Source organism: Protopterus annectens, chromosome 6.part1 (assembly GCF_019279795.1).
Source record: "Protopterus annectens isolate FY-2018-M chromosome 6.part1, PAN1.0, whole genome shotgun sequence".
Taxonomy (NCBI): domain Eukaryota; kingdom Metazoa; phylum Chordata; order Ceratodontiformes; family Protopteridae; genus Protopterus; species Protopterus annectens.
Genome location: NC_056738.1, coordinates 35,094,308 through 35,115,958, shown reverse-complemented (window position 1 = coordinate 35,115,958; position 21,651 = coordinate 35,094,308). Strand labels below are relative to the sequence as shown.

The following is a 21,651-nucleotide window of genomic DNA, read 5'->3' as shown; positions in this document are numbered from 1 at the left end:
AGAGCTTTGTATTATGTACAGTTTTTTGTTTAGAAGCTTTCTCCAATAATTTTTTAATGTTGGGTGCCGTTTTATATACAAAGCTTGGATAATTGCCCAAAACGGAAGCTGTATCATCATTTACTGTTATTAAGTTCCAGTGCTGTCTTAAAATATCTCTAATATACTTCGTGTAAGGAGTATACATCAAGACGCAAACTCGATTACAACACATACCTACATCGTCATACCCTTCTTTCTATTATGAATCTTCATAAAATCTAATGACTTGCCCAATAAAGGTGGAAATTTTTTATCCCATTCATTCTTCACATAGTTGGAAACTTGTGATAATAGGGTTGAGGGGTATCCTTGATTACTAAACATATTACTTATTCGGTCAACTTCCCTATTCATGATTTCACTGTTACATATATTTGGAGTATGTTTTAAGATGAAGTTAGTACGTGCAGAGTGCATTTTATTTTATTTACCATAATCATTTTTATTTTACATTGTCATTATATTTATATTGTCATTTTTATATCAGCACACTGGATCTGTTGAAATGCTTAGCTGTTTTTAGTATAGTAGTATGCATATATGGAGTTATTATGACTATGTCTCTTTAAGAGCTCCATTTCCTTTTGAATTTTTGGCGCCAAAAAGGTTAGTTAAATGTGAACTGGAAGTACTCCATTTTGGTTCTGAGGAAGTCCGATTTTTAACAGATGAAAGCGCTAAACCTTATTTTCAATAAAAGATTTGTTTTTATCATTACAAGTGGATTTAGCCTGAATTTTGGTGGAACACTAGTGTTGGCTATACGTGAGTTATACTCTGTTCGAGCTGTGCAGAAGTTATGATATTTTACCAGCTAGCCTTTTTCATATGCAAAAGATAGTTAATCTCCCTCAGAAAAAGTAGGGGACATTCAAATCCATTTCCCTTAAGTGGTCTACTGCCCCTCCTCATATGGAAAATGGGCCATGGGTCTTTGGAAAATTGGAACCTTTTTTTTGGAGGGGGTTAGGGCTGCTGTCAATTAAGTGTCCAGTCTGAGTGTTAAAATGTTCCAATCTCTAAGAGGCCAAAGGATCCTTGGCAACATTAACCAGTAATCAGGGGCGGCTCATGCCATAGGACTACCGGACTGCAGCCCTCCCACCTACAAAACAAAATAAAAACAAACCAAGAAACACAAAAATTAATTTCCGGACAGTACGCATGCACACATGCTCTCACAGACTGCTTTCTCAGCAGTCTAGATAAGGGGAAAGGCAATATGCCCAGAAGTCTATGCGGCGATGACATCACGACATAGAGGCACTCCGGACTGCAGCAGTCGCAGGCAGGACCAATCGCGGGGTTTAGACTGCAGAGAATCCTTTGGGATGGACCAATCATGCAAGGGGCTGTGTGTGTGTGTGTGTGTGTGTGTGTGTGTGTGTGTGTGTGTGTGTGTGTGTGTGTGAAATGCCCCAGTTATTATACACTGGTGGCTAGAGTAGACTCATGGTGGTGTGGTAGGGAATACCTCAGGCTTGAACCCTGTATGCAGGTGTTAAGGGCCTGAATTCCCTACCCACCACCATTTGTAAAAAATTAACAGATTTTTGCCTCATATTTGATCTGTTCTGTTCCACATAATATCTGTGGTTTCTAAATATTTAAATGCTTGATGTTTGATTGTGCAGTGGTAGCATTGTTGCCTCCCAGCTGTAGGTTCTCAGGTTTGATTCTTGGCTGGGGTGCCTTCTGTGTGGGGTCTGCATCTTTTCACTGTATTTGTGTGGGTTTGCTTTTGTGTCCTCCCATGTTACAAAGACATGTCTGCATTATTTCTTCCTGGGCCTCTGCTGAAAATTGTTTTTTTGTTCCAAGTCAGACTGTCCTGGTTAACAAATGAAAAGTGACAGGCATTTGAATTTCAGACTTCATGTTTCTGAATGTTTAATTACTTACATATTTGATGGTGTAGTGGTAGCATTGTTGTCTCACAGCTATATGTTTTCTGGTTTGATTCTTGGCTGGGGTGCCTTCTGTGTGGGGTCTGCATATTTTCCCTGTGTTTGTGTGGGTTTGCTTTTGTGTCCTCCCGTGTTACAAAGACATGTCTGCATTATTTCTTCCTGGGCCTCTGCTGAAAATATTTTTTTTGTTCCAAGTCAGACTGTCCTGGTTAACAAATGTTAAATAAAAGTGACAGGCATTTTAATTTCACACTTCAGGTTTCTGAATGTTTAATTTCTTACATATTTGATGGTGCAGTGGTAGCATTGTTGCCTCACAACTACAGGTTTTTCTGGTTTGATTCTTGGCTGGGGTATCTTCTGTGTGGAGTCTGCATCTCCTCCCTGTGTTTGTGTGGATTTGCTCTGGTGTCCTGCCATTTTACAAAGACATGTGTCTGCAGTATTTCTCCCTGGGCCTCTGCTGAAAATTGTTTTAGTTCCATCAGAAGCAAAATTGACAGGCATTTGAATTTCAGACTTCATATTCTTCAGAAAATACATAGTAACACAACCTTTTATTCTAGCAATTTTCTAAGTTTATAAGATGAATATTTGAAATTTGTCCCTATTTTTGGGACTGTATTCCCCCATTACTGGCTTTGTCCAGGTTTTTTGTGCTAAGGTTGACAGCTATGGCAAGAACTGAATTCACTGAATACATTTGAGGGCTGTATTCCCTCATTACTGGGTTTGTCCAGGTGTTTTGTACTAAGAGGTTGACAGCTATGGTGAGAAGTGAATTCACTAAATGATAGCCATTTAAGTTTCATTCTTCGTCTCTTTCACAAAGCAGCTGATTTGGCGTAGTTGTATGTTGCTCTGACTGTTTTGCACAGGGACCGTACGCATGCACACATGCTCTCACAGACTGCTTTCTCAGCAGTCTAGATAAGGGGAAAGGCAATATGCCCAGAAGTCTATGCGGCGATGACATCACGACATAGAGGCACTCCGGACTGCAGCAGTCGCAGGCAGGACCAATCGCGGGGTTTAGACTGCAGAGAATCCTTTGGGATGGACCAATCATGCAAGGGGCTGTGTGTGTGTGTGTGTGTGTGTGTGTGTGTGTGTGTGTGTGTGTGTGTGTGTGTGTGTGTGTGTGTGTGTGTGTGTGTGTGTGTGTGTGAAATGCCCCAGTTATTATACACTGGTGGCTAGAGTAGACTCATGGTGGTGTGGTAGGGAATACCTCAGGCTTGAACCCTGTATGCAGGTGTTAAGGGCCTGAATTCCCTACCCACCACCATTTGTAAAAAATTAGCAGATTTTTGCCTCATATTTGATCTGTTCTGTTCCACATAATATCTGTGGTTTCTAAATATTTAAATGCTTGATGTTTGATTGTGCAGTGGTAGCATTGTTGCCTCCCAGCTGTAGGTTCTCAGGTTTTATTCTTGGCTGGGGTGCCTTCTGTGTGGGGTCTGCATCTTTTCACTGTATTTGTGTGGGTTTGCTTTTGTGTCCTCCCATGTTACAAAGACATGTCTGCATTATTTCTTCCTGGGCCTCTGCTGAAAATTGTTTTTTTGTTCCAAGTCAGACTGTCCTGGTTAACAAATGAAAAGTGACAGGCATTTGAATTTCAGACTTCATGTTTCTGAATGTTTAATTACTTACATATTTGATGGTGTAGTGGTAGCATTGTTGTCTCACAGCTATATGTTTTCTGGTTTGATTCTTGGCTGGGGTGCCTTCTGTGTGGGGTCTGCATATTTTCCCTGTGTTTGTGTGGGTTTGCTTTTGTGTCCTCCGTGTTACAAAGACATGTCTGCATTATTTCTTCCTGGGCCTCTGCTGAAAATATTTTTTTGTTCCAAGTCAGACTGTCCTGGTTAACAAATGTTAAATAAAAGTGACAGGCATTTTAATTTCACACTTCAGGTTTCTGAATGTTTAATTTCTTACATATTTGATGGTGCAGTGGTAGCATTGTTGCCTCACAACTACAGGTTTTTCTGGTTTGATTCTTGGCTGGGGTATCTTCTGTGTGGAGTCTGCATCTCCTCCCTGTGTTTGTGTGGATTTGCTCTGGTGTCCTGCCATTTTACAAAGACATGTGTCTGCAGTATTTCTCCCTGGGCCTCTGCTGAAAATTGTTTTTGTTCCATCAGAAGCAAAATTGACAGGCATTTGAATTTCAGACTTCATATTCTTCAGAAAATACATAGTAACACAACCTTTTATTCTAGCAATTTTCTAAGTTTATAAGATGAATATTTGAAATTTGTCCCTATTTTTGGGACTGTATTCCCCCATTATTGGCTTTGTCCAGGTTTTTTGTGCTAAGGTTGACAGCTATGGCAAGAACTGAATTCACTGAATACATTTGAGGGCTGTATTCCCTCATTACTGGGTTTGTCCAGGTGTTTTGTACTAAGAGGTTGACAGCTATGGTGAGAAGTGAATTCACTAAATGATAGCCATTTAAGTTTCATTCTTCGTCTCTTTCACAAAGCAGCTGATTTGGCGTAGTTGTATGTTGCTCTGACTGTTTTGCACAGGGACCGTGTCAGTAAAATGTATGGTGGTAACACAGCATTTCTCTTTGACAAAGCAGCTGATTTGGCGTAGTGGTATGTTGCTCTGACTGTTTTGCACAGGGACCTTGGCAGTAAAATGTATGGTGGTAACACAGCATTTTATTCTAGCAACTTTCCAAGATTATACAAGCAATGTTTAATGTGTCCCTGGTTTTTGGGCTTTTGACCCCCCCCCAATGAATGCTGTCTTTTTCCAGATTTCTTGGGCTGCGAAGTTGAGATGCAGTTGAGTATTGAGTAGATTTTACAAGGAGCTGAGAGCTGCAGGGGAAGAGAAGTTTAGTGCTGCTTATGCTGAGTTGGCTTGCATTGTTAATAGCACAACAGGTTATGTACTTGCTGTTGATGCAGAAGGCTGTGGGTTATACTCCCACAAGGAGTGGATGCTGCCATACTGAGAATGTCCTCCTTGGTGAAGATACTAACTATGAGCCTGTTATCAGTTTGCCATCTATTTCCTCTTACAATATCACTAGCTTATCATTTTTTTAATGTAATATAGGCAATTTATTCCTCAGGGGCAACAGACACTATTTTTCGATACAAACATGAAATATAAAGGTGTTTGCTAACAGCAACCTCTTCATTAGTTACAAATTTCTTTAATGTGGAATTATTACATGACTTTTACTTCAGAGATTATGCATATTTACTGATAATGGACCGTAGAATTGTGCATATTTGCTGATAATGGTGGACTGTAGAATTGTGCATATTTACTGGTAATGGTGGACTGTAGAATTGTGCATATTTGCTGATAATGGTGGACTGTAGAAGTCTGAGTAGACTTTTATGATGGAAATGTTCTGAACTGGGCAGTTTTGTCATTATGGGTGCATGCATTTTGTTTCATTGCTTACTGGAAAAATGTTCAAAACAAATTTAAAACACCCTCTAACAACTGTACTGTATTGTACAAGGAATATAATTTAGTACAATCAGGAAGGTATATCAAAGAGCACATGTTTGTTTCATATGCAAGGGGCCTATGATTTGAAAACAGCCCAAAATTAATCTTTATCTGCCACTGGCAAAATATATTTTCTTTGAATGTGGGTTTCAATGCTGTTTCAATGAATGTGAGTTTCAAGGGCAGAGAGGTTTTAATGCTAAGTCTGTTTTCATTGTGAGACTGCATTGCTTTTGTTTAGCAGATGTCTTAGTGTTTGTGCTGTAAAATGCAAAATAAAACTTTCAAATGAAGTCCAAATCATCATAGAAGTAAAGCAGTATGCACATTAGTGTTTATTGTAAATGGAGTGAAATAGCCAAGTAATGGATCATTGGAATGGCTGCAGAGGCTCCATTCGACAATGATTTTGTGAGGGGGAAGGGCGGCAAACTCAGAGGCTCAGCTGAACTATACCTCCCAACTGTCCAGATTTTCAAAGAATGAATAGATTTTTGCTTCTTATTTTTGGTTTGTTCCTCATAAAATTTGTAGTTTTCTGGCAAATCATTTAGGAATTAAGTCACTAAATAATGATACACTGAGTTTCAGACTTCATAACCTTCAGAAAAATGCATGCTAAATTAAGACCTGTTACTCTATCACCTGTCTCAGTTTATACAAGAGCAATTTTTAGTACTGTTTATGTTCCCCCAATATATTTGGCCTTGTCCAGGTTTATTGCATTAACAGTTTGAGAGGTACATGCAAATAAATTGCTTTATAGAATTAGGCATAGCCAGTCTCTCAACTGTCCCTGATTTTGGCTCAAAATGTTGCTCTTCCCCCTAATAATCCCTCCGCAAAATAGCAATGTTGGAAGAAAACATGGAGGGTTTACAATTAAGAAATAACTGTAATAATCAAAGTTATAGATTACTTGAAATGCATGTAGATTCTTTTATTTTGTCACCTGCTCAAGTTAGCAGTACTAATACTAAATTGTCCCTTCTTTGACAGGTTCCCAGCTGTATTGTGTGGCTATTTTATATTTTTCGACCATTTTTCATAAAATTGTGTTTTTTTTGGCAAATTAGTGACAAATCATTAAAGACTGAAGTAAGAAAATAATGACAGACATTTTGAGTTTCAGATTTCATACCCTTCAGAAAATTCATACTAATGCAAGACCTATTTTATTATCTTTCTAAGTTTATAAGAGCAATATTTAAAAATTGTCCTTATTTTTGGGCCTTTGTCCCACTTCTATGTATGGCTTTGTCCAGATTTCTTGCTCTGAGGTTGAGAAGTAGGACAAATGTGTCAGGGCCATCACAGTCAGCCAGAGACATTTCAAATTGTGACATACTTGTTGCACCCCACTCCCCCATGTAGTGACTCTGGATGTGTCCAAGCAAGGCAAGGGCTAGTTATGCAGTGTAACATGTGCAGAGTGTCCCCCCATCCAGGGTAGACACAAGTACTACAGTGGCTTTTCATCTGTCCTTGATTTTGCAGAATGGTCTGGTTTCTGTCATATTTTTGTACTGTTGATTTATGCTTATTACTCAAAGTGCCTGTTGCTCTGTGTTTAAGTAGCAATGCTTTAATGACCATAAGATAAGCTTGTCTGAGATCGTAAGATGCAAGTAAGCTTTAATAAGCATACTGTTAAAGAATTGCCAACATTGAAAGCCTTTCTGTTGTTGCCATGCAGAGAATACTTAAGTAGATAATGTATAAGCCTTGGGTATTGAAGGACAGGATTACATTATTTTAAAAAAGCTCATTACACTTCTTGGAGACATCCAGTCATCTCTACAGGCTTTACTAGTAAACTAAACAGAATGCCAATCATGTGTGGTCCATAACCTGTACAGTAATCCTTTAAGCAATGTATCTTGAAGCTTGTTTCTTGTTTGCTTTTCATTTTTTACTTTGATCATGCTTTCCCCATGAAACAAGTAGATAGTTGTCAGGCAGCAGGTCTTTTTTGGATAAGAAACATTTTTACAAGTGGGGGCATCACAGAGATTTCTACTTTCAGCATGTTACTTGGTACTTTAATAAAGCTGAATATAATTTATAATTAGAACTGCAGTGCAAGGCGAAGTGGTTTGAGTTGAGTGCTGCTTGTTTTTCTTATACTTGATTTTGACTGGCATTCCAGTAATGTATTTAAAAAGTAATTTATTTTTTCATGCCTCACAACCTTTTGTTTCCATCTAGATATTAAGTAAGCTGTCATGCAGAAAATGCATTGAAATATTTTTATTCTTCTACACTTATTTTTGTCTTGATTGGACTCTTATAATGATGGTTTGGCACCCAGGGCAGCGTATTTAATTAAAGTTTTAGTTTTTGTGGTTTTGAACATAGCTCCTCCCCTTTCTAGTTGGTCACACCCCTTCCCATTCACCCCACCCATTCAGCTGTCTCTTGCAGCCCCCCTTTGATTTGAAGTCACCAGCTGCCACTGCCAGTAATGGGAAGCAATGTATTAGGATTTTCACAAGCTACACTGCTAGCTACATTAAGCATGTCTCCAAGAAGTGTAATGAGCTCTTGGTGAGAGAGAAGAAATAGCCAGGAGGACTGATGAGTAATCCAAAAGACCTTTGCACCATTCTCTTTTGACGGAGAAGCATGGTGTCTTTGTGCCACCCCCATTTCTGCTTCATCGTTTCTAAAATCTCCTCAAACCTGGGGTCTATGTGAGGAGACTGAGAAGCCACAATCCTCCTCCTCATTGAAATATGAGGATAGGAGACTCCATGGGGGGGGGCGTTGTGCTTCCTCTGCACAATACTTTCCTTGCCATCTTCAATGGAAGAGTCAAAAACAAGGAAAACATTCATTGGGATACCAATGTCATGGAAGTAAGATGAAGAAAGCCTTGCCCTCTATATCCTACAGTATGACAAGTGGTAGGGCCACGGGCTCAGAAAAAGATTATGGAAATAGTCAGTGTTAATACTGAGATGGGCAAGGATACTGGGGGCAGCCAATACAATGATGACAGCACAGCTGACACTGCACTATACACTAATAAATGGCACTGCACCAAGATCCCTGCTGCCAAGTATTATGTGGCAGGATACAACAAATCCAATATCAATGGTGACAGACTCTATACCATCATAGGTGATGAAGCCCTGGGCACAAGCATCATAGATGAAAGGAATGTTAGCACCTGCACTGGGGATATCCAGAACACTGACAGAGATGGCACCACTGATGGTGGGAATATCCACACCAAGTCATACATCACTATCAGAGACATCAACACCTCAAGCATCAACATAGACCTTCATATAAACAGAGACACCACAAGGGCTGGGTCTGACTTTCTCTGAAAGTGATGATGAAGGTAATGGAACTAATAAGGAAATATTCAGTTTGAAAGGGTTTGGTAAAAACATTGCAAAAGAACAGCATGGAGAAGGCGGCTGAACAGTCTCTCCAATTAGATCTCAACAAGGCCACTGCCCACTTGTCATAACAGGTTCTGGGATGTCTGGAAGGGACAAAGCTTTTGTGTAAGCCATCTAAGAAATCTTTTTTCAGCCGGACTAGTAAAACTATGGAACAACTACATGACTGGAGGTTTGACTTAACTTTTAAAACAACACTTTGCACAACTACATCACTTTTACCTCTAGCAGTCTGAGAAAGTGGACAGGAAGATAATGATGATGAAGGTAATGGAACTAATAAGGAAATATTCAGTTTGAAAGGGTTTGGTAAAAACATTGCAAAAGAACAGCATAGAGAAGGTGGCTGAACAGTCTCTCCAATTAGAGCTCAACAAGGCCACTGCCCACTTGTCATAACAAGTTCTGGGATGTCTGGAAGGGACAAAGCTTTTGTGTAAGCCATCTAAGAAATCTTTTTTCAGCCGGACTAGTAAAACTATGGAACAACTACATGACTGGAGGTTTGACTTAACTTTTAAAACAACACTTTGCACAACTACATCACTTTTACCTGTAGCAGTCTGAGAAAGTGGACAGGAAGATAATGGACAAATGTCAACAAGTTTTATAAAGCTTTAATTTTTTTCAGGGCCTTTGGGCTCACAACAACTGACATTGAAAGCTTTGGCTCTACTACTTCTTTTTATGCCAAATTCAGCTTTTCAAACATAAAAAATTTAACTGCTTTTCCAAATTTTAAGAGGAGCGGAAATGTGGCAATCATACATACTATACCAGCTCATAAGCAGTTATGAAGCTTAGTATGCAGTGGAATCTCATCTCCACAGGTCCATTCCTAAACTAATGATCTATTTTTAATACTGGGTAAAACAAATCAACAGCCAAGGGATAACCAAAAGGTAAAGCTAAAATGGTCTAAAAGGCTATTTTTTTTAACTCAGTTAAGGTGTTAAAGGATAGAAATGCCTACTGGTTAACAACGGGTTAACAATATAGGAAGTGGGATACTTTTCCATTAAGTTAGGACTGAGTGTAAGGTTATTAATAAGAAATAACACTAGAAATAAATAAAACTTTCTTACTGACTACAAAGATATCTTTATCAAAGTTCTAAAAACTGGTAGCCTGGAGCTGTTTTTAGTGTCTAGACAAGTATGCAATAACATAGATCTGGAAAGGAACAGCATCAAAGTGTATTGACTCACACAGGAAGGAACTATCTGTCCTAATGCCGGATTCATAGGTTTTTAATAAGCTTATGACCAAAGGAGACCATCAAGAAAATAAGATACATTACACAATACTGTGAGAGACTAACTATGTTCCCCACTAAGTAGACTTTCTTCACATATCCAATACGAAGATTTGTGTTTTTAGCCTTAGTCCTGCTATTACTATGGATGGACTTTCTACTATACAGGCCAGTGTCTCACACAAATCTGCCTTCTCATATATCATGGTGAAGCCAGTGATAAGGATGTCTCATTCAGCTGCAACAGATAGCTTCTACAGTAGTCATCCAAGTCATCCAATGCAGAAATATTGATGGAAGTAAAAGACTATATAGAAGCATTCTTATAAAAAGATATTGAGCAACACTGTATGGGGTGTTAATGGAGTTAATAGCATATATGAAGCAATATTACAGAAAAAAAGGTTGGGCAAATGAGCAGTATTGGTATAGCCTGTACCACTTTTCAGTCTACCAGTCTTCAGAAAACAAGAGCTTAATATTCCACACAAAACAAAGGAGATGCTTAAAAAAAAGTGACCATACTCACTGTCTAGCAGTTGGACTTCTAGTTAGACTTTCTGAGCTTTTGCATCGTTTTAAATTAAACAAAATTCATTAAAATATGCTAACCAAAGAAAAAATAATAAAAAAACAAGAAGCACAAGGGCAACCTTACCATTCCTCACCGATCTTATACACATAAATTATATTGTCCGTTTGTCCAACTGCAATCTTGGTGGAGTCTGGTGAGAAAGCCATTCCTTTAACCATGTAGCTCTTTTTGCCATACTAAAAGGAAACCAGAAGAAGAACAGGTATAATTCAGTATAAAAAGGAAAAGGGTGTCGACCACTGAGAAACGCATTTACAAAAGCATAATGAATCTTATTATACACTTTCATCCATAGAAAGATTCTGAACTTCCTTAGACATATTTAAAATTACGTACAGTGCAATAAGTATCTTTTGTTAAAAGTCAAACTCCATCAATGAAACCTTATTATAGAACATAGCCCTTTCTGCAAAACATTCCATTATAATATGAAGGTCATTAAAACACCTTACAAAAACTTTTAAATTCAAGTCTATGAATAATAAATAATTAATAGCTTGAATCTATGAGTAAAGGAGTGTACATGCATGTTAGGCTGTTTAATTTTAGTTCATTTCAACCTCTTGTCTTAAGTTCCAGTTTAATACTAAATGCCCGCTAGACCAGGAACTACATAACTGTTAAGCTGTGTAGCCAAAATAACACATCTCTTAAAAGAAATTCAATTCCCACTCCCCTATATGATAAAGATATAATTTTTAAAATAAAGAATGAAAGCTTGCTAAACGCAGTTCATGTAGAAGAATGTCTGTACAAACTTTACATGCTTTCTTTATATTGTTTTTTTCTTGATATCACATCTTCCAAAATTCTTCACTGTAACTCTCTCAGGTTTCCCAATGTAAAAAGGGCTCGTGTGTCATATAAGGCAATATATACTACAAAATAGTACTACAAATGTGATTTTTTTTTCATTATCTTATGTCCTTCTGGGACTTTTGTCCAAAAATATGAAATGTCAACAAGAAAACGAAATACTTTACAAACATCACATTAGAATGTTTTTCTCTTTGTATTAAGATAAACAATGCCTTCTGAAATGCCTTAATGCCTTCAAATATCACCTTCAAGTTTGTCTGCTTTTTAAACACAGGACAATCACCTAAAATCAGAACAGTTTTACTGCTTCACGTTTGTCTGCTTTGTAAGCACAGGACAATCTCCTAAAATCAGAACAGTTTTACTGCCATTCAAAATATTAAAGCTATGTTTAATAACAGGTTGAATAGTGCCAACATCCACACTGTGTTCTATCCTATTCTCACTATTTCTGCTGGTCTACCTTCTACTGGACCCATTAAATTATCAATGTGATTGGTGATGGTTGAATATTTTCTTGCCACTTCTCCCACCATTTAAATCAGCCACCTTGTCTAATTTCACTGAAATGCAACCTCTGTAAATGTAGTTTGTCTAAGGCAGAGGAAATAGAGAGTTGTCCTTTCTCCAGTTATTTTATGGACACTTTACAGATAATTTATTCCTGGTACTATGATGGGATATTGCATGATTCAATGAATTTCTAGAATACGTAAAGAATATTTCAACATATTTTTAATTTTTCATCTAACATTTGTAAACAAAGTATGATGTGAAGTTGTTCAATCTCGCCTTCATTCTTACTAATGGGTTCGGAGCCGATCCTCGGCTCCAAGTCGGCCAAATTGCAAAGCTCGAGGTCTCTAACAGCTCGAGGCCAAAGCACTATCCCACAATGCACCACTACTTTCCCCAGATCTAGTTTGCCGCTGTAACTGATTGTGCGTTTCTCTACAGCTCAGGCCATTGGAGAGATAAGTTCACTCTTTTGTGCAAAATTTTCAAAATAATCCTATATTTAATTGTTATTTAGACTTTACATAAGCTTGTGGTAGGACAGTTTATCCGTTTTTACAGATTATCTCTCTTTTTTGGTCATAAAACCATCTCTTCGCGTTTGTTGGGCGTTGGCCCTTTTTTTCTGTCTGTGTTTAGCCATTAGGCTTATTTGCCCCATCCTTAGCCGAGTTAGGCTTTTGCAGTTTTATGCAATTTTTTGTTAGCCGGTTAGGCTCTTAGCTGTTTTTAGGCTGTTTTCTGTTACTTACCTTTAACCTGTTTGGCTTATTCTGTGTTTGTTAGAGACTTTTAGGAATCCGCTACGGTAAGCTGCCTTTTTATTCTTGTAGCTGGTTAGGCTTAGTTTCATTTGCTAACAGTGTATTGTTGTTTTTCTTTACTGACGTACTCTATTATTGTTACTATGTCTGAGAAGGCTAAGTCAGGGTTTAAAAGATGCCCTAAATGCAATCAGAAGATGTCTACAATTGATGGCTACTCCACCTGTGTATATTGCTTGGGAGAGGTCCATCTCCAGGAGGTTTGCTCCATTTGCCATGGTTTCAGCGTTAGAGTTTTGGCTGAAAGGAAACATAAGTTAGTGGAGCATGGATTGATTAAGTCTGCTTTTCAATCAGACTTGGATTCTGCTCAGGGAAAACCAAAACCTTCTTCACCAGCTTCTTCAACTAGTTCGGGTCCGAAGGGATCTTCGGTTCTGAAATCACCCAAAGCTCCTGTCTCAGCTCCATTGTACAGGTAGTGGGTAGGAGCCGGTCCCCACTACTGGAACTGGTATCTCCTACCTTGAGATCCCCAATTCTGGGTACACCGGCTCCATAAGTGGTTTCCTCTTGGGCTTCCAGACTGTCTGATTCGGACATGGATCGAGTGGTACGGAGACTTTTACAGGATCCAGCACTAGCTAGAATTCTGTCGCTTCGACTCAAGCAGCTTCGGAACTGCCAAATTCCTCTCCTGTTCTTTCTGCTCCTCCTCCGACTCGAATCAAGACATCAGAGCCGGAGGAGGCTATTCAGTCATTTGTGGAACCATCGGTGCCGACATTCACTTCTGCCCTGTCGGTACCGACAACCCTGATGTCCTCTGCTCCGGCGGAGGAATCTGGGAGCCGACACTCTCCTGTCGGTTCCAGGGGGGGAGTCGAACCGATATGTCAGTTCAATCTCTCCCCCTTGGGGCTTCGGCGCGGATGAGTTAGGTTCCTACCTCTGGCTCAGAGCTGACGGTTCTGGTGTGAGAGGTGTCTTTGGACCTGGGTGCTTCCTCGCATCAGAGCCATGGTGTCTTCGATGCCATGAGGAGGGCTTTGTCCCCAAAATGCCACAACTTCTGATATGGCCACCTCCTCCCAGAAAGCGCCTGAATCTTCTCCGTTACTGCAGATCCACTGAAAGTGTAGGCACCCAGAGCCTAAGGATGCCCCTTTGGGGGAACCCTGCTCTTCCGAGACCTCCCCAGAAGTTCCCACTGAGGAGGTCCCTCAGAAGAGATTATGTAAGAGAAGACATTTAGATTCCCCCCAGAAATCCATCATGTCGGACACTGATTTGGAGGAATTGGAAGAGCCCCAAGGCCCCCCTCTGAGGATATCTCCTTTGAGGATATCCTTGAGATCCTTAAGCAGAGGGGACTGGCAGCCCCTAAACCCTACTGAGGACGAATCGGTGCTCCTGAAGGCTTTCAGGTCTCAACCCTCCACCTCTTGGGTTGTCTCCGCCCTTCGATGAGTTGATGGATCTTTTGTCTCGAAGGGCATGCAAGTCGCCGGATTCTATGGAGCCTGTCCCTAAGAGGCCCAACAAATACATTTCAGCACCTCAAGATAAGTACTTCTTATCCAAACCCATACCTGCTGATGCCATGGTGGTGGCGGCAGCCACTAAGAAAGAGATGTCGGAGACTTCTATGTCTGTCCATTCTCCTAATAGAGAATCTAGGATCATGGACAGATACGGTAACCGCATGTTCAGTTCTACGACCTTTGCCCTTCGGTCATTGAACTACCTAACCCACTTCACAAGGCTTCAGAGAGGTCTCCTGAAGGAGCTTGGAGATACTCTCCAGGGTGCAGTAGCTGATTCAGTGGAAGACAAAATGACGTCTCAGCTTGCTACCCTCAATTCCATCGTAAACTCTTCCATGCACCTTGTGTCTTACACAGCTGATGGAACAAGTAGGGCAGCGGGTACAGGAATTGCTCTGCGAAGACATTCCTGGATGCACTTATGTTCTTTTATGGAACCTTTTAAGTTGTCATTTGTGAATGCCCCCTTTGATGGTTCTTCCTTGTTTGGACCAAAAGTTAAAGAGACCCTCACCAGATGTGAGCAAGACGGTAAGACTCTATCTGCCGTAGGAGTCCTTTTTTCTACCCCTACTAGACCTTATCCTAAAGGTCAATGGGGAGGGGAAATGTGGTTCCGTAAGACCCAAGGAGCCTTTCCAAACTCACAAGGTGAAGCTTCCTCCAGGGGCAGAGGAGGAGGCAATGGTGGAAGATGACACCCACATGGCAGAGGGGGTCTGCAGAACCAGGGTGACATGGATCTGTTCCTTGGGAAACCCTATCAGCGCTCCTGAAAGGAGGCCCGACTGTCCTGCTCTGGAGGCAGTCGGGGGACGTTTGTCTTCGTACCTAGGCGCCCGGCTAAAAATCTCAGAAGACCAATGGGTACAAAATGTTATATCCAGAGGATATTTCATCCCCTTTCTTTCACAACCCAGACCAACAAAAGGAATCCCAGATGTTCTACCCAGTCTACGGGATCTGGCATCTGTAGAGGTCCAAAAACTATTGCAAAAAAGAGTCATCCAGCCAGTCCCAGCAGACCAGCAAGGATCCAGAACTTACTCAAGATTCTTTTTGGTGCAAAGAAGACAGGGGACTGGAGATCTTTTTGGACCTCAGCAGACTCGACAAATATGTGGTAAAGACAAAGTTCCAGATGGTCACGCTTCAGTCCATTCTCCCATTCTTAGGAAGGGACAATTGGATGCGCTCTATAGATCTCCAGGATGCGTACTACCATATCAAAATGGCCAGGCCATCCAGGGATCATCTGTGCTTCAGGCTGGGAGCCACTCACTTCCAGTTTCAGGCCCTGCCCTTTGGTCTCACTACAGCCCTCAGAGTATTCACCAAATGCATGGTAGTGGTCATGGCTCACTTGAGACATTTAGGAACCCGGGCGTTTCCATATTTGGATGACTGGCTCATCACCGCTCCGACCAGGCATCAACTTATTCGAGCAAGGGACACTGCCTTAGATCAATGTTTCCAATTGGGCATTATGATAAATTCAGAAAAGTCTGCTTTATTGTCATCACAGTGTACAGTGTTTATAGGAGCAGACTTAGACACGGTCAGCATGTCCCTAAAGCTCCTTCCAGAAAGAGTGCTTACCCTACGGCAACTAATCGTGGATCTTCTGTCAAACAGCACCAGCATCACAGATTCTTATAGGTTCATAGGTAGATACTAGGCTATCTGCCCTAGGACATTTATAAGCCTAGCCAGAGTGTATTTGGCTTCCGCCTCCCTATTAGATTAGCCTACTGTGCCTCTGTAAAGTAGGTCACAGAAGGTACCCTTTTAAGATTAGTTTACTGTGCCTCTGCCTAGCAGGGACACAGGAGAGATCCCAGGGGTGAATTTGCAATTTCCCATCCACGCATCCAAATTTCGCTTGAAGAGGGTCAGCGAGGGGCTATGTCTAACATGAATTGGGATTCTATTCCAGAGTGAGGGGAGCCTCTGGGAAATTAATCTGTCCCTCCAGCATGTCCTATTTATTTTTGTGCTGAGGTTTAGGTCCCTGGAGCGTGTAGCTCTAAGGGACTTGGATTTTTTGAGGTGGAGCATGTCCATTAATTCTGGGTTTGAAATGGCTTTGTACGTCAGGCATAGATCGCCTCTGAGTAGACGGTAAGCAACTGAGTGGAGCTGGAGTTTCTTTAGTCGAGCTGCATAGGACATCTGTTTGCAGCCCATGATCCTCTTGGTGAGGTACTTTTGGGGTCTCTCCAGTTGCTGCAGGTGTCGGGTAAGGTACATCCCAAAAGGGGCATTGTATTCAATTATGGGCCTGATGAGTGACGAGTAGAGGAGCACAATGACCTCTCTTGATCTAGATGCAAACCCTTTCGTGATAAGGTGGGCTATATAGAAGGTCTTTCTAACCACTTTGGCAACATGATTATCAAAGGAGAAATTACTATCTACGTTGGTCCCCAAATCTCTAATTACTTCTTCCGTACTCAATGGATTACCACCTATGTGGTAATTTGTGGGCACCTTGTTTTTCCCAAAGGGGGTGACTATGCACTTTTTAGCATTTAGCTTGAGGCCGCGGCTCTGGCACCAAGCATCCATCTCTGTGAGACCCTTTTGGAGGATGCTTGTGTCAGCTGGAGATTCAATTATGGCCCCCAGTTTGCAGTCATCTGCGAACTTTGTCAGCCATAATCCCCCCAGTGTTAGTCTGAACCTCAGAGAAGTATATACCGAACAAGAGAGGTCCCAGAACTGAGCCCTGTGGGATGCCACTTGTAACTGATTTGGATTTGGACATGGCACCTGCGATTCTGACCATGTGGGTTCTATCTCTGAGCCAGTTTGCAACCCATCTTGTGATATAGGGGTTGATATTTAAGCTGGTAAGCTTATTTATGATGCCCGAGTGGGGTATTGTGTCGAAGGCTTTTGTGAGGTCCAGGAAGGCTGTGTGGACTACCTTGCCCTCATCTATGGCTTTGGTAACTGTTTCAAAGAAATCAACTAGGTTTAAGAGGCAAGATTTGCCCTTAACAAAGCCAAATTGGGTAGGGTCCAGTGTCTGGAGGCTCCCAATGTCCTTGTTTATGAGTTCCATGATAATACGCTCCATAGCTTTACAGACCAGACTAGTCAGGCTTACGGGGCGATAGTTTCCGGGGTCCTTTGTGGCACCACCTTTGTGGAGTGGGACCACTGTAGCTGTACGCCATTCTTTGGGTACATATCCTGTAGTAAGGCTAAGTTTGAACAGTGACAATGTGAGGGTTCAGTTCTTCTTGGAGCTCGTGTAAGACACAGCCTGGGACACCGTCCGGTCCCATAGATGCTGTGTTTTTTGCTTTGGAGAGGGCAGCTTTCACCTGTGCATCTGTGATGTCAGGGAGGTTACATTCAGTTGGGATAGGCGTTTGCTCCTTTGGGGGGGAAGGGGGGAGAAGTTTGCACTGAATCTGTCTGCCAGGATGTTGGCACTATGGCAGCAGCGATTACTGCAATACCCCTAGCAAGATCTCACATGCACATTCTTCAGTGGCTGCTATTCACACAGTGGACTTTTCAGGACTTACCGATGAATCACCCAGTTCTGATAACCAACTCTTGTAAGGACAATCTTCAGTGGTGGCTAACGTCCGAGACGGTGACTATGGGACGTCCATTTGTCCTCCCAGCTCCAGTTGCAACAGTGACCACAAACACCTCCCTGATCGGGTGGGGGGGCATTATCAGGGATGGACAGCCCAAGGTACATGGCAGGCTCATGAGGCTCATTTGCACATAAACGTCCTAGAGATGAGAGCGATTCTTTTAGCATTGCAGTCCTTTCAAGACTCGCTTCCTCTAGGCACGATTGCGATCCAGTCAGACAACATGTCCATAGTCTGGTACATAAACAAACAAGGCGGAGCCAAATCTTATCCCCTATGTCGAGAGGCTCCAAGATTATGGAAATGGGCAGAGTCCACCCAGCGCTTTCTGGCAGCAATGCACATTCCGGGGAAATCCAACGTGATAGCGGACAGACTCAGCAGCGCTATTCTGTTGCCTCATGAGTGGTCCCCTCAAGAAAGAAGTAGCGGAAATTATTTTCTGCAGATGGGGCCAGCCTTGCTGCGACCTTTTTGCTACCCCCACAAACACCAAGTGCAGCAACTACTTTGCCCTGATCCCTCAACAGGGACAACCCGAGGGAAGCACTCATCCACAATTGGCCTCTGGTACTCCTTTATGCTTTCCCTCCATTTCCCCTGATTCCCAAAGTCTTACAGAAAGCCAGCTTTCTGGACAGGGCACTTATCTTAATAGCCCCATTTTGGCCTCATCAAATTTGGTTCCCCTTTCTGAAGCCTCATCTACTGGAGGAGCCTTGGATCCTGGACCCCGTGTCGGATCTGCTGACCCACTCGTCAGGAGCTCTTCACCTTTCTCTCCAGTCAATCAAACTGAGCTTGGCTGCTCCAATTCCTAGAATAGCCAGGTTCCAGAATTTATCAGAAGAGGCTCAACATATTCTCTTCTCTTGTCTTCACACAAATCTTCAACCAGGAAACTTTATCTCAGTAAGTGGAAAAGGTTTTCCATCTGGACTCAGCCAAAATAACATGGACCCTTTTCTGGCTTCCACTTTGGATATTTTTCCATTTCTGACAAAACTGTTCAATGAAGGAGCTGCAACAGCAACCATTTGAGTGCAACTGGCTGCTATTTCTAATTTTCATATAGGTGCATCTGAAAATGGTATTATGTCTAACAAGTTGGCTAAGGCTTTTTTGAAGGGTACAATGCACTTAAAACCACCGATCAGATCTCCTACTGCTCCATGGAATTTGAACCTAGTCCTGTCCAAGATTATTCTCCCGCCCTTTGAATCTGCCTCTTCTTGTGAGCTGAAATACCTTTCTTGGAAGACCATTTTCTTGGTGGCCATTACATCAGCACGCAGAATTTTGGAGTTGCAAGCCCTTTCTTTTAAGCAGCCGTACTTGACATTTCACAAAGACAGGGTTTCCCTCAGGATGAACCCGTCATTCTTACCAAAAGTTTGTTCCAAATTCACACTTACTCAGACAATTGAATTACCTGTTTTCTTTCTCAATCACTCAAATCAGTTAGAATATATGCTTCACAAACTTGATGTCCATAGACAACTTTGTTTCTATTTGGACAGGACAAAAGACCATAGAAGGGCTGATCAGCTGTTTGTCTCCTTCTCGGATTCTAAAAAAGGTGCACCGGTATCCAAATCTACCTTGTCTAAATGGCTTTCTGATTGCATATTATTTATTTACCGTGAAGCAGGCATTGCATTACATGACAAAGTCAAAGCTCATTCTACAAAAGCGTTTTCTACTTCTGTAGCCTTTTTGACCAGGCTACCTCTTGATTCAATTTGTGCAGCTGTCACCTGGTCAAATCCACATACCTTTATATCTCACTACAAAGTAGACAAGGCCTCTAGGGACAGAGCTTCATTTGGGTCTGCTGTCCTTAAGCAGGTAATCCCGTGAGCCACCAAAGATTGTGGTGCTGGGAACGCTACCCATCAGTAAGAATGAAGGCGAGATTGAACAACTTCACATATAGAAGTTATGTACTTACCATAACTTTCCATGTGAGTTGTTCTTCTCGCCTTCATTATTACAACCCCCCCCCCTCCACCTACCCCCATCCAATGCCTGGAAGTTCGAGAGGTTCTATCTTGATTTTGGTTCTCCTGAGGAGTTTCCTCTCACAAGTGGTCTGTATGATTTCCTTGAAATTTGGGGTAGGTTTTATGCTAGCTGGTAGCAAACAAGATCTGGGGAAAGCAGATGTGCATTGTGGGACAGGGCTTTGGCCTCTTGCTGTTAGAGACCTCGAGCTTTGCAATTTGGCTGACTCAGAGCCAAGAATCGGCTCTAAACCCATCAGTAATAATGAAGGAGAGAAGAACAACTCACATGGAACATTATGGTAAGTACATAACTTTTATTTATTTTTTTTAATGTACAGGTTTTCAACGATGAGATAAGCAATAAATTATTTACCAGACTGCACAAAAAGGTGTATTCAAGTAATACTTACTTAACATTTCTCCACTGCATAATCCATGTGTTTAAAATTACGTTTTCAGTATTCAAGCCATCAGGACATCTAGGCTACTGAGTTTGGAAGATTATTTTTTAGCAAGTAGGTTCATAGGTAAGTATAAGTCTAGATGTCCTTGAGAGTCATTTGAAGCCTAGCCAATTTCCCTTTTTGTGCTTGAATTAACCTATCCCATTTGGTAAGAGACTGGCCCTACACATCCCATGGTCAATAAAAAAAAGTTATATACTCACCATAATGTTCCATCAGTGTTGTACATTTTCATTCTTCCTCAGTTGTTGGGTTTGGGTCCAATCCTCTAGTCTGACTTGGCTGTTTCTTCCAGCTTGTGGAACACTGAAACTCTCGAGCTCCTCCCTTTACCCATAGTGTCACCCAACATATCTCAGATCTTGTTTGCTGCCCCTTATACCTGCAAAGCAGTAAGAAATGATGATATAACAGAAACTGGGACTCAAAATGAGCATATAAGAGACAGGAGGGACACACATGAAGTAGAGACTCTCTCGAGGACTTCCCCATAGGGGGATCAGAGCAAAGAATCTGCTGCACTTATTGTTGAGGGGAGACACACAGAGATCACAGCTTCATTGGCCCCATCAATGAAAAAAAAAAACCTCTCTGCCACCTTCATGTTGAGAGACTACTTGTGAAGCATTAGAACAGACCTGCTTAACTTGTATGCAATTATGCCAGACTTCAGAAAATGACTGGATGAGATCTCTCACTTCCAAACTCTCATCGCTTCTCGACAATGAGGGTAAGATCTGGTTCCCCCTTGTTTGCTGATGCAGCAGACTACTGACATATTGTCCATCAAGAGAGCAATACTTCCAGCAGGGACAGTGTCTTGAAAGATCTGTAAAGCTTGGAGGACAACTCTCACCTCCAAGGCACTTATATGCATGTTGGCTTCTTCAGGGGACCATATGTGTTGGACCATCCTTCCAAAGAAGTGCCCCACCCAACCTGGGAGTTGTCCGTGGTCACTATGGCCTTAGGTTGAGGGAGAACAAAGAGACAGCCTTCTTGTATTTGACTGGAGTGAACCCACCACAGAAGGCAATTTTTGCAAGCTTGCGTTACTTTGACTTGACTGGCTAATGGTTGATGAAGAATGGACCATTAAGTTGGGTGCAAGTGCCCACTGAAGAATCCTCATATGGTACTTTGTCAACAGTACTAGAATGTTTACCGCTGACATGGATCCCGATGCTTGTAGGATCAGACAAGCTGAAACA

At 41.6% G+C, this 21,651-nt stretch overlaps 1 protein-coding gene across 2 annotated transcripts in view; it reads right to left on the bottom strand.

Moving 5' to 3' along the window:
- Positions 1–21,651, bottom strand: part of IFT172 (intraflagellar transport 172) — a 3,348,311-nt gene that overhangs the window by 3,181,224 nt on the left and 145,436 nt on the right. For both annotated transcript variants that reach the window (XM_044075467.1, XM_044075468.1), the window contains exon 3: positions 10,771–10,883. In XM_044075467.1, coding sequence (XP_043931402.1) covers positions 10,771–10,883 — 113 coding nt within the window. The remainder of the gene's footprint in view (positions 1–10,770; positions 10,884–21,651) is intronic.